The sequence below is a fragment of the Zootoca vivipara genome, chromosome 16, assembly GCF_965207765.1.
Source record: "Zootoca vivipara chromosome 16, rZooViv2.hap1.1, whole genome shotgun sequence".
NCBI classification, from domain to species: Eukaryota; Metazoa; Chordata; class Lepidosauria; order Squamata; family Lacertidae; genus Zootoca; species Zootoca vivipara.
Window position 1 is genome coordinate 4,869,622 of NC_142599.1, and position 12,343 is coordinate 4,881,964.

At 47.4% G+C, this 12,343-nt stretch overlaps 1 protein-coding gene across 1 annotated transcript in view; it reads left to right on the top strand.

The window, feature by feature from the left end:
- Positions 1-12,343, top strand: part of P2RX4 (purinergic receptor P2X 4) — a 29,543-nt gene that overhangs the window by 11,244 nt on the left and 5,956 nt on the right. Inside the window, exons 6-11 of the mRNA XM_035097886.3 lie at positions 242-322; positions 2,230-2,371; positions 9,309-9,445; positions 9,940-10,033; positions 10,903-10,968; positions 11,080-11,175. Coding sequence (XP_034953777.2) covers positions 242-322; positions 2,230-2,371; positions 9,309-9,445; positions 9,940-10,033; positions 10,903-10,968; positions 11,080-11,175 — 616 coding nt within the window. The remainder of the gene's footprint in view (positions 1-241; positions 323-2,229; positions 2,372-9,308; positions 9,446-9,939; positions 10,034-10,902; positions 10,969-11,079; positions 11,176-12,343) is intronic.

Consider the following 12,343-nt stretch of genomic DNA (forward strand, 5'->3'; position numbering starts at 1 on the left):
ATGAGGTCACCCTCTTTGGATATCACCCCTGCCTGACTGAATTTGGGGTGTTATGTGTGCAAAGTGTGCACTGACCTATGGGGGGGGGCAGACCACCTTTTTGAAGTGAGATTGTTGGATTGTTGCCTTGTTGCTAGCCATGATTGTCAGGCATAAAGTGAAATCACATGTTTCCACTGAGACTTTCTCTTTCTCCTCCCTGCCCCATCCCATCCCCTGGTCCTTTCTCAATCCCCTCCAGACCAGCTTTCCTACATAATGCTGCAAACTTCACCCTCCTGGTAAAGAACAACATCTGGTACCCCAAGTTCAACTTCACTAAGTGCGTATACACCCTCCCCCCCGGAATCACTAACGTCTGTGGCTGCGCTCCCTGGAGCATTAATCACAAGTTGTTGGGCTCTTCTGCGAGCAGGAAAAAGAATCTATTCCTGTATTATTTGTATCACACAATATAAAATTACGGCACTGAAGAATTTGGCAGTGCTGTGCCAAGCATGGAGGTGGCAGGGTGGGATGGGAGATGCCTGTGGGTGGCACTGGCTCTAGGTTTCCAGGTTCCCTTGGGCAAGACCCTGTCAGTGGGAGACCCAGGGTGGATTTGATTTAAATCAAACTGATTTAAATCACGATTTAAATCACGATTTAAATCACTAGTCAGTAAGGCTTGATTTAAATCATAGTTTTCTACATAAAGACTAATTCTTGCTGGTATAACTTTAAAATGCAAGTACTGTAGATGAAGATTTTTAGAATAACAACTTTTCATATTAGTTTTTTATCCCCAGTTTAATAGGTTAATCATTCATATTTGGACAACTTTACTGTTGTACTTAGGAAGGAGAAAAATAATCATTACCTTAATAATAATAATTTAAATAGATTTATTCAACTGAAACAATAACATTACAGCATATGTTATTTGCTTAAACAAACATCCATGTTTGTTAACTAATTTGGCTAAACAAAAACAAAATATATATATTTTAATAAACTTAGACTGTCAGCCCAGCCTACACATGAAAAACATAAATACTGTCTACTCCAAACAATCAGAAAAATATTGTTTCTATTCTATTCACTGAACTTCTTGAAACTTAGCACTGGAGGGCTTGTTTCTGTATTCATAGGTATGTAGAACAATAGGATTAAGGTCTTTTTCTCAACTCTGTTCATGTTATAACATTTTTGCTGTGAAGAAGAGGCATGTGATCTCTGCTGAGTCAAATTCAGTTTTGAGAACTGCAAAAGTAAACCAAGCATCTGTGATAATATCTTGTAGGCAGAGAAACTGCCCAATAATCTTACAAAAACCTCTGGAAGAGCATGACATTGTGAATGGATTAATGGAATTTATTTACCCCCAAAATTAAACATATACAACCTTATTCTACATAATTAAAAAACTAATCTTTATTTCATGATGGAATAACCTTTGGATGGTAATATATTTTCCTCAAAAAGCATTTTATTTTAAAAAATCCAATTTAAATCAAAAAAATCGATTTAAATAAAAAAAATCCATTTTTTTAAAAAAAATCATTGATTTTTATCCACCCTGGGGAGACCCTTCCTCCCATGAGCCACTTTCCTCACTGCCATTGTTTGCTGGTGCTGCATCTACTTTTATTAGGACTGCAGTAAGCGGCCTTATCTAAGTCAGGCTCACTGGTCTATCTGTCTCAGTGTTGTCTAGACTGACTAGCAATGGCTCTCTAGCCCTGCCTGGAGATGCCAGGGAACGAACCTTCGGCTTTTGGCATGCAAAGCAAGTGCTCTTCCCATGAGCCACTGCCCTTCTCCTAGCACTGGCATATTGTGGAAATGCAGCAGCAGCTTTCAGCCAGGATTAAGTTTGCAGAATGAATAGAGATGGCTATGCTCATTCTCTCATGTCAAAAGCTTGCCATACCCTCCCCCCTTTTTCCTAGACAACAACACCTTTATGTGGAGCAGGCTGGGCCACTGGCAGAGGAAGGGGTGTGTGGTAGGTGGGGTCCGCCCCAGGTGTCATCCCTGAGGGGGGTGACATCGGCGTGCCGCTCCCCTGGGACGTTTGCCCTGCCTCTGGGTGCCAGAGCAACTATCTCTGCCTCAGGACAGGGCATGTGTTCCTAGTTCAGTATACAGGAAATTTCACCCTTTGGGCGGAAGGGCGTGATATAAATTTAATAGATAAATCACCCAGATGACCTTAACTCTGGAATCTCTCCCTTCTTCCCCACCCAGGCGAAACATCCTCCCCAACATAAGTAAATCATACCTCAAGAACTGCAAATACAATTCCAAAACGGACCCCTTTTGCCCCATTTTCCGCCTCCGTGATGTGGTTGAATCTGCTGGTCAGGATTTCCAAGAGATGGCTGTTGAGGTTGGTTAGAATCTGCGGTGGGAAAATACGACAGGAAGGGAAGAGTGATAATCCAATCTGGAGCCGAGTGCAAGAGTTGAGAATTAGAAAATACTTAGACAGTAGATTTATCTTCCTTTAAAGATAGGATAAATTTTCTATATGCACATAGCATGTACTGTTAACTTATGTGTCGAGTGCAGCACCTTGGGCCGTGAGACATAGGCGTTCCTCCCACTGGCCCCTGGGGCTCCGGCCAGGCCAGGCCACAGACCCCCTCCCCTGCCTAGGCTTCACTTGCTCTCAGCTCTACTCCACAGGCTCTTCCAGTGCTTCCACATGTCCTTGTACCACGATAATAGCCTGGGTGATAAGTAAACTTACCATGGAGTGCAGTCTGCTATGCAAAGGCTGTTAGTTGTGACACCAGGTCCAGCACCGAGGGCCTTCTGGCGGTTCCCTCGTTGCGAGAAGCCACGTTGCAGGGAACTAGGCAGAGGGCCTTCTCGGTGGTGGCGCCTGCCCTGTGGAACGCCCTCCCATCAGATGTCAAAAAGGAAAACAACTACCAGACTTTTAGAAGACATCTGAAGGCAGCCCTGTTCAGGGAGGCTTTTAATGTTTAATAGATTATTGTGTTTTATTCTTCTGTTGGAAGCCGCCCAGAGTGGCTGGGGAGACCCGGCCAGATGGGCGGGGTATAAATAATAATAATAATTATAATTATAATTATAATTTGGGAGCCTCCAGTGCAGGAGAACATTTGCTTTATGCCTCGCTTGTGGGCTGCCAAGAAGTCCCTTGACCCAGGATCTCTTCAGGTAGTGGGGGGCACCTGGAGAGAAGGGCCCAAAGGATGCCCTCGGTGTACAAGTGCTGGCTGGTCCTTAAGGCTGCCTGCCGTGTGGTTGGTGATCCTTCAGGCTGCCTCCAGCGAGAGCTGCTCCTGTGTGCAGACTGCTTGGCCAGGAAGGGGGCCTCTCTGTGGCAGCTTTTCCTGTCAGAAGCCCCTGTGTGTTCTGTGCCTCAGGATGGGGTTTGGGCCGCACCCTTCCTTGTGGCAGTGTGGGGTCAGCCTGCGTGATGGGTGGGTGGGGGGTTTGATCCCCAATGAGAGTGGGAAGCCTGTGGGCCAGCAGCCCCACTTCTGAGCAAGCCCCACGAGGTGGCAGCTGCACTTCCGAGAGGCTTCGTGTCCTGTTTAATGTTTGTTTCCAACCTCTTCCCCCCTCCTCTTGAGTATCCAACATATTTGAACAAGGGCAGCTGGGCAACAGTTTGTACAAATGGTGCTCTTTGGCAGAAGCACATTATAAGGAATGTGATTAATGGAGCAAATATTTAACTTTCCTTGTTTGGGCTTGCAATCTTTTCAGGATCAAGGCCTCTTTTAAACAATGAGCTTTGCTTCTAGTCACATTTGCCAGTTGCATTTCCAAAAAGGCTCTTTTTGCTATCTCCTCAACTTGGTTCAGCCGTGCAAAGTGCAAACGTAAAAGTGTCCAGTTCAGATCTGCACTTGCTGAGGTTGGATTTATGCAAGCTGTGCTGTTCTTTAAGGCCTCAGTCTTCCAATCTGTAATATTGGGATACTAGTACTGACCAAACTTACAGGGGTAGTGGAATAATCATTGTGAGAACACATTAATGTGCTTTGAACATTTGAAACAAGCTGTAGAAAAACCTTTAAAATTATGTCAGTCTGCAGGTACCCCCTTCCATTTAGATTTCGTCAGTGTTTTAAAAACGTAAAACTTTGCTGCTAGACTCAAGCCTTATAGCTGCACACAGAACACTCAGGCAAACTGGCGGATGGGAACAAATGACAGCAGCTTTATTCTATTTTGAGATTGTGCATTGAGATTATATTGTTCATAAACCACATGGGAAGGATTTGTATCCTGAAAAGTGGGGTGTAAATAATTGTAATAAATAACTGCATTTTATGGTGCAATGTGTTTTGGCATCAATGAGACCTAGAAACTTGTCCCTCACTCTTTTTTCTGTACCAAAATTGACTTGGGTAATGGCGGATGTAGTGTACACTAGACTCTGTAGAAAATTTTGTGCATGGTCTGCTGTAAAAGACTATTGCATCTGTGACCAGGGCCGGTGCTAGGGTTTTTTGCGCCCTAGGCGAGATCACCTTCTGGTGCCCCCCCCCAAATAATGTGATTCTCTGCCATGGCAATAGGTATGCTCTCAAGAGACCCAACCTGCTGCTGCTGCTCTGCCAGGGAGTGTTTGGGAGGACTGCTCCCCCTGAAGCCCACTTCCACCTGGGGCTTGGGGCGGGTCCCCCACTCCACCACAGCTTTTAAGGCTCCTGGGAGGCCTGGAACATTACTGCTGCTGTGAGTACTGGAAGGACGGCTCCCCCTGAAGCCCACTTCCACCTTGGGCTTGGGGCGGGTCCCCCACTCCACCACAGCTTTTAAGGCTCCTGGGAGGCCTGGAACATTGCTGCTGATGCTGCTCTGCCAGGGAGTGGTTGGGAGGACTGCTCCCCCTGAAGCACACTTCCACCTGGGGCTTGTAATTCTGATGTGTTTGTAACTTTTATTGTTTTTGGTTTTTGTTGTTTATCGTTTAGTTTGTTAGTTTGTTTTCTGTATTGGTTTTAAATTCGATTTTAAGGGGAGGGGTTAATTTTAGTTTGTAATTTTCTGTCTTTGTTTGTATTGTTTTATTGTATTAGTTTGTTTTCTGTATTGGTTTTAAATTTGATTTTAAGGGGAGGGGTCAATTTTAGTTTGTAATTTTCGGTCTTTGTGTTGTTTTACTGTATTTTTTGATTTACATAGGTTTTAGGGAGGGCTTTTTAGTTGGGTGTGGGAATCTGTTAAATTTTAGTGTATTTGTAATTTTTATTGTTTTTGGTTTTATTGTGTTTTTTGTGTTTTTCTTTTGTTCTGTTCTTGCTGTTTTTTACAGAGGTTTTATTTTGTTTTTAAGGGGAGGGGTCAGGGCTGCCCGGGAGGGGGTCCCAGCAAGCAAAATGGCTGGGGCAGATTCCACAGGGGGTGATGCACTGGGACAACCGATCTCAGTGGTCACGGGTAGGAGGAGGAGTTACGCTAAGACCAGACCATGTCATTACCGAGGAGGCAGACTTAGTCGTTGTCTGAGGACTATCCCTGCCTCCGGGTCTGGTCCTGACCGGACGGATATTGGAATCAGCAAGGGATACCCACATGACCTGAAGGTGCTGCTGTGCAATGCCAGGTCGATGATGAATAAGACCACTGCCATTCACGACCTGATTGTGGATGGAGGATTTGACCTGGCATGTGTGACAGAGACCTGGTTGGATGAAGCCGATAGGCCCGTTCTTGGCGCTGCTTGCCCACCAGGTTTCTCTTATGCACAGCAACCCAGGCCATCTGGGCGGGGAGGGGGGGTTGCAGTGATTTTTAGGAAGTCATTAGTTTGCACCAGGCGTCCTATTGGTAAGACTGAGTTTTCTGAGTGCATGTTCTGGAAGTTGGGCAATAGGGGCAGTACAGGATTCCTTTTGGTGTACCAACCTCCCCGCTGCACCAAGGATTCCCTGCCCGAGCTGCTTCAGGTCGTGTCGGATGTGCTCCTGGAGACACCTAGCTTGGTTGTCTTAGGGGATTTTAACATCCATGCCGAGACGACCTTACAAGGTGCCGCTCGGGACTTCGTGGAAAGCATGGCCACCATGGGGCTGTCCCTGAATAAGTCTGGCCCAACTCATAGCCGCGGACATGCCTTGGACTTGGTGTTTACCTCTATGGATGTTGGTGATCTGACATTAAGTAAAAGCGAAACAAAAGAAGTGCCATGGTCAGATCACTTTCTGGTGCAACTGGACTTCTCCACAACCCTTCCCCTCTGCAGGGAGGTGGGACCGATTCGGATGGTCCGCCCCCACTACTTAATGGATCCAATTGGCTTCCAGAGAGTGGTAGGGGATGTTTTATCCCATGTCGATGGCCTTTCAGCTGATTCCCTGGTGGCCCGCTGGAATGCGGAGTTAACCAGCGCTATTGACTGTCTGGCTCCGAAGCGCCCTCTCAGATTGCATGGAGCCCGGACAGCCCCGTGGTTTTCCCCGGCGCTGAGGGCGATGAAACAGTCATTGAGACGGCTAGAGCGCCGGTGGCGGAAAACTCATTTTGAATCAGACCGGACACGGGCTAGAGCTCAACTTCGAGCCTACCAAGTGGCAATGGCGACGGCGAAGAGGACCTTCTTCACCGTCTCCATCGCATCTGCAGAAAACAGCAGCAGGAGACTCTTCCAGGTGGTTCGCAATTTAGCGGAACCACCTGCTCCATCCGGGCCCAGTACGGGCCACATGATCTCCTGCAATGATTTTGCAAAGTTTTTTGCAGATAAAGTCGCTCAGATTCGGGAAGAGGTAGACTCCACCGTGGGAGCAGGGCCGGGGCAGGGGAGTGCTAGAGTCCTGTCTAGTCAAGTTTTGTGGGATCAATTTCAATCTGTTACCTCCGAGGATGTGGACAGGCTGCTTCGACGAGTGAAACCAACCACCTGTCTCCTTGATCCTTGCCCATCCTGGCTTATAAAAGCTAGCCGGGAAGGGCTGGGCGATGGGCTTCGCGGGTTGGTAAATGCTTCTCTCCGTGAGGGAGCCTTCCCAGACCCGCTGAAAGAGGCGGTTATTAAACCGCTTCTTAAAAAACCATCTTTAGATCCGGCCAATATGGCCAACTATCGCCCAGTCTCAAATCTTCCATTCTTGGGCAAGGTGATTGAGCGAGTGGTTGCTGAACAACTTCAGGCACGCCTGGAAGAAGCGGACCATTTGGATCCCTTCCAGTCAGGATTCAGGCCTCATCATGGGACTGAAACTGCCTTGGTCGCACTGGTCGATGATCTCCGGCGGGCTAGGGACAAAGGTAAGAGCTGTTTCCTTGTTCTGCTGGATCTCTCAGCGGCTTTTGACACCATCGACCATAACATCCTTCTGGACCGTCTAGAGGGCTTGGGAGCTGGGGGCACTGTCATGCAGTGGTTCCGCTCCTTCCTCCTGGGCCGTGTTCAGAAAGTGGTGGTGGGGGATGAGTGTTCAGACCCCTGGGCTCTCACTTGTGGGGTGCCTCAGGGTTCTGTCCTCTCCCCCATGCTTTTTAACATCTATATGCAGCCGCTGGGAGAGATCATCAGGGGGTTTGGGCTGGGTGTCCATCAGTATGCTGATGATACCCAGCTCTACCTCTCTTTTAAATCAGAACCAGTGAAGGCGGTGAAGGTCCTGTGTGAGTGCTTGGAGGCGGTTGGAGGATGGATGGCGGCTAACAGATTGAGATTGAATCCTGACAAGACAGAAGTACTGTTTGTGGGGGACAGGAGGCGGGCGGGTGTGGAGGACTCCCTGGTCCTGAATGGGGTAACTGTGCCCCTGAAAGACCAGGTGCGCAGCCTGGGAGTCATCTTAGACTCACAGCTGTCCATGGAGGCACAGGTCAACTCCGTGTCCAGGGCAGCTGTTTATCAGCTCCATCTGGTACGCAGGCTGAGTCCCTACCTGCCCACTGACTGTCTCTCCAGAGTGGTGCATGCTCTAGTTATCTCTCGCTTGGACTACTGCAATGCGCTCTACGTGGGGCTACCTTTGAAGGTGACCCGGAAACTACAACTAATCCAGAATGCGGCAGCTAGACTGGTGACTGGGAGCGGCCGCCGAGACCACATAACACCGGTCCTGAAAGACCTACATTGGCTCCCAGTACGTTTCCGAGCACAATTCAAAGTGTTGGTGTTGACCTTTAAAGCCCTAAACGGCCTCGGTCCGGTATACCTGAAGGAGCGTCTCCACCTCCATCGTTCTGCCCGGACACTGAGGTCCAGCTCCGAGGGCCTTCTGGCGGTTCCCTCACTACGAGAAGCCAAGTTACAGGGAACCAGGCAGAGGGCCTTCTCGGTAGTGGCACCCACCCTGTGGAATGCCCTCCCACTAGAGGTCAAAGAGAACAACAATTACCAGACCTTTAGAAGGCATCTCAAGGCAGCCCTGTTTAGGGAAGCTTTTAATGTTTAATGGATTTCTGTATTTTAATGTTTGATGGATTTCTGTATTTTAGAATTTCTGTTTTGTTGGAAGCCGCCCAGAGTGGCTGGGGGAACCCGGCCAGATGGGCGGGGTATAAATAATAAATTATTATTATTATTATTATTCAGCAAAGTAGCCTGTCAGTTTTGTTGAGTGTACATGCTGTCAATTACCAGGGTCCGGGGCGGGGTGTGGCGGTGACCTCTGCCATGCTACCTAATAAACTGCAAATATGATACTCACAGGTACATGATCCACTGAGAACCATTCATCCTATTATTTAATGTAAACTGCTTAGCTGCTTGTTTATAGGAACAAGGGAGTTGCCTTATACTAAGTCCATTGGTCAATCTTGTTTAGTATTGTCTACACCAGTGTTTCCCAACTTTGTGCCTCCAGATGTTTTGTGACTACAATTCCCATCATTCCTGACCACTGGTCTTGCTAGCTAGGGATGATGGGAGTTGTAGTCACAAAACATCTGGAGGCACAAGGTTGGGAAACACTGGTCTACACTGACTGGCAGCAGCTTTCCAGAGTTTCTGGCTGTACCTGGACATGCCTGCAACTGAACATGGGGTGCAATGCAAGGCAGGTGATCTATACTGAGCTACAGCCCAGAAAGCATAAACAAGGAACCAGAGGAGCAATTACAGTAAGAAAGGACAGCAACAGTTTGCTATAATTTGGCAAGCTTTGGCTACCTAAACCAGCTCAAGAGAGTGGCTTGCAAAAGGCACCTTTTGTTTATTTGAAACCAAAGAATGTCATGGATTTGCAAGATGCTCATCAATGGCTCCTTCTCATCCTGGAGAGTAGTGACTAGTGGGGTGCCACGGGGGGGGGGGGATGAATTATGTCACATATGAAGGCTGTTTGAATTTAAATTGAATGCACCCGTTTTGGTTTCTACAGGGTGGAGTGATGGGGCTGCAGATCAGCTGGAACTGTGATTTGGACAAGGCTGCCTCTCATTGTTTGCCAAAGTACACCTTCCGTCGTATAGACAACAAGGATTCTGACCACAACGTGTCTCCAGGATACAATTTCAGGTAGGATGATTTGGGGTAACCAGGCCTGGGAACCCACCATGGTATAGCCTCTACCCAAGTCACTCTTTTGGTGCAGGGTCTGGTGTCTGGCGCAGGTGAAGAGTGTGTTTGTTTAGGTGTGGTGATTTGTTGGAAGAGTTGGCTTACGCTGTTGGTTTTTAATTGTACTGGTTTTACTGCGATGCGTGTGAGCACTTTCACTTGATGCACAGCACCAGTGGAGACCAGTGACCCACACGAATTAGTGTGTGCTGGAGTTCTGGAGCAGACACACCACGATTTCTAATTGGGTAATGGGATCCCTGAAGATTTGCAGTTGTTTTCATCCATCTGTCTCGAGAGGCAATGGAGTGTGCCTTGAGGGGTGAAGTCAAACCACTGTGTTAGCAGCACTTACATGACCTCCCTGGGCTGGGGCACAAGCCTGGGCAGTGTCTATGGAGGTCCTGGGCTGTCCAGAGGACAAGACCCACCTCTCCTTTTTCTTTTCCCAGATTTGCTAAATATTACAAGAATGCTGCTGGCAGAGACTCCCGGACGCTCATCAAGGCCTATGGAATCCGCTTTGATATCATGGTGTTTGGCAAGGTAGCCACCTGCTTTTCCAAAGGCCATAAGGAGGCCAGCTGCCTCTGAGAGTTTGTCCTGCCTGCGGCTGGGGCGACCCTCAGATGGCACAAGGCCTGCATGGCACCCCTCTGCTTTGTTCCCTTAAGAGGGGGGAAAGAGGACCCAAATCTCATTTAACAGACAGCCCCATATTTGAGCCCTGGCATTTCCAGCAAGAGAACCCAAGATCTTTTACCTGCTACCAGTCAGAATAATTTGGCTGTCCTCAGCTTTTTGGGACCCAGCTTTTAAATACATTCTGTGACGTGTGACCTGACCACATTTCTAGTTGTTGGTTTAAGTATGTCCACCTGCCTCCTCCACTCAATTTCTTTTTCTTTCATAGAAACTGAATTTTTGTGTGTGTCCAATGTGTGTCAGGAAGTGTGTCTTCCTGAGTTCTGGAATGTTCCATTTCACCAGTTAGTGCTGGAGGTTTCACCACCACAGACCATAGCTGCCAAGTCTCCCGTATTCCCCGGGCAACCCCTGTTTTTCCAGCTGCCCCGGATTTTTTTGTCTTTTCCCGGTTTATTCTGGCGCAGCGGCCATTTTGGAACAGGGCAGAGCAGCATCAAAAGTCGCTTCTGAGCATGCTCCGCCCAGTTCCAAAAGGGCAGCAGCGCTCCTTCTGGTCTGCTACTTCCGGTCCAGTCCCCAACCTGGTGCCCTTTCTAGATGATGTTGGACTACAACTCCTGTTGTTCCTGACCAGTGCCCATGCTGGCTGGGGCTGATGGGAATCGGAGTCCAACAACACCTGTTGGTGGAAAGCTGCCATAAATGAATAGAAGAGCTATCGGAAAAAGTACTTGTGAATAACTTTTGTATATCTGTGTGTGTTTTAGGCAGGAAAATTTGATATCATTCCTACGATGATTAACATTGGATCTGGGTTAGCCCTGTTTGGTGTGGTAAGCCCTTTACTCTCCCTCCCCATTGTCTTCCTTTTAATAAGGTGCTAGAAGAAATGTCAACATTTGAAAATAAGTAAAATCGCTTCTTTGCCTTTGAATCTCAACTAGGCGACAGTCCTCTGTGACATCATTGTCCTGTATTTCATGAAGAAAAAATATTATTATAGAGAGAAGAAATACAAATATGTTGAAGACTATGACTTGGTAAGTTTGCTTTGTTTTAGGATTTGCTCCCCTAGCTTTCTCTCTTTGTATCTGTTTCTTCTTCCTTCCATCTCTCTCTCTCTTCTGTTTCTGTCCCTCTCAGCCTCCCTCTTCTCCGTCTGTCTGTCTGTCTGCCTGTCTGTCTGTCTGTCTTTTTGGTTCTTTTCTCTGTGTTATGTTCCTCCAGAATGAAAAGAATATGGATGTGGAACATCCATTCTTTCTCCCCCTAGAAGAATCATAGAATCATAGAGTTGGAAGAGACCACAAGGGCCATCCAGTCCAACCCCCTGCCAAGCAGGAAACACCATCAAAGCATTCCTGACAGATGGCTGTCAAGCCTCCGCTTAAAGACCTCCAAAGGAGGAGACTCCACCAACTATAGTTTTCCAGGGAGTGTAAGGATTGCTAACAATTCTTGGTGCCACCATATAACTAGGATTTCCTTCCAGTAGCACCTTAGAGACCAAGTTAGTTTGTCATAGAATCATAGAATCATAGAATCATAGAGTTGGAAGAGACCACAAGGGCCATCCAGTCCAACCCCCTGCCAAGCAGGAAACACCATCAAAGCATTCCTGACAGATGGCTGTCAAGCCTCTGCTTAAAGACCTCCAAAGAAGGAGACTCCACCACACTCCTTGGCAGCAAATTCCACTGCCGAACAGCTCTTACTGTCAGGAAGTTCTTCCTAATGTTTAGGTGGAATTTTCTTTCTTGTAGTTTGAATCCGTTGCTCCGTGTCCGCTTCTCTGGAGCAGCAGAAAACAACCTTTCTCCCTCCTTTATATGACATCCTTTTATATATTTGAACATGGTTATCATATCACCCCTTAACCTTCTCTTCTCCAGGCTAAACATACCCAGCTCCCTAAGCCGTTCCTCATAAGGCATCGTTTCCAGGCCTTTGACCATTTTGGTTGCCCTCTTCTGGACACGTTCCAGCTTATCAGTATCCTTCTTGAACTGTGGTGCCCAGAACTGGACACAATACTCCAGGTGAGGTCTGACCAGAGCAGAATACAGTGGTACTATTACTTCCCTTGATCTAGATGCTATACTCCTATTGATGCAGCCCAGAATTGCATTGGCTTTTTTAGCTGCTGCATCACACTGCTGACTCATGTCAAGTTTGTGGTCAACCAAAACTCCTAGATCCTTTTCACAT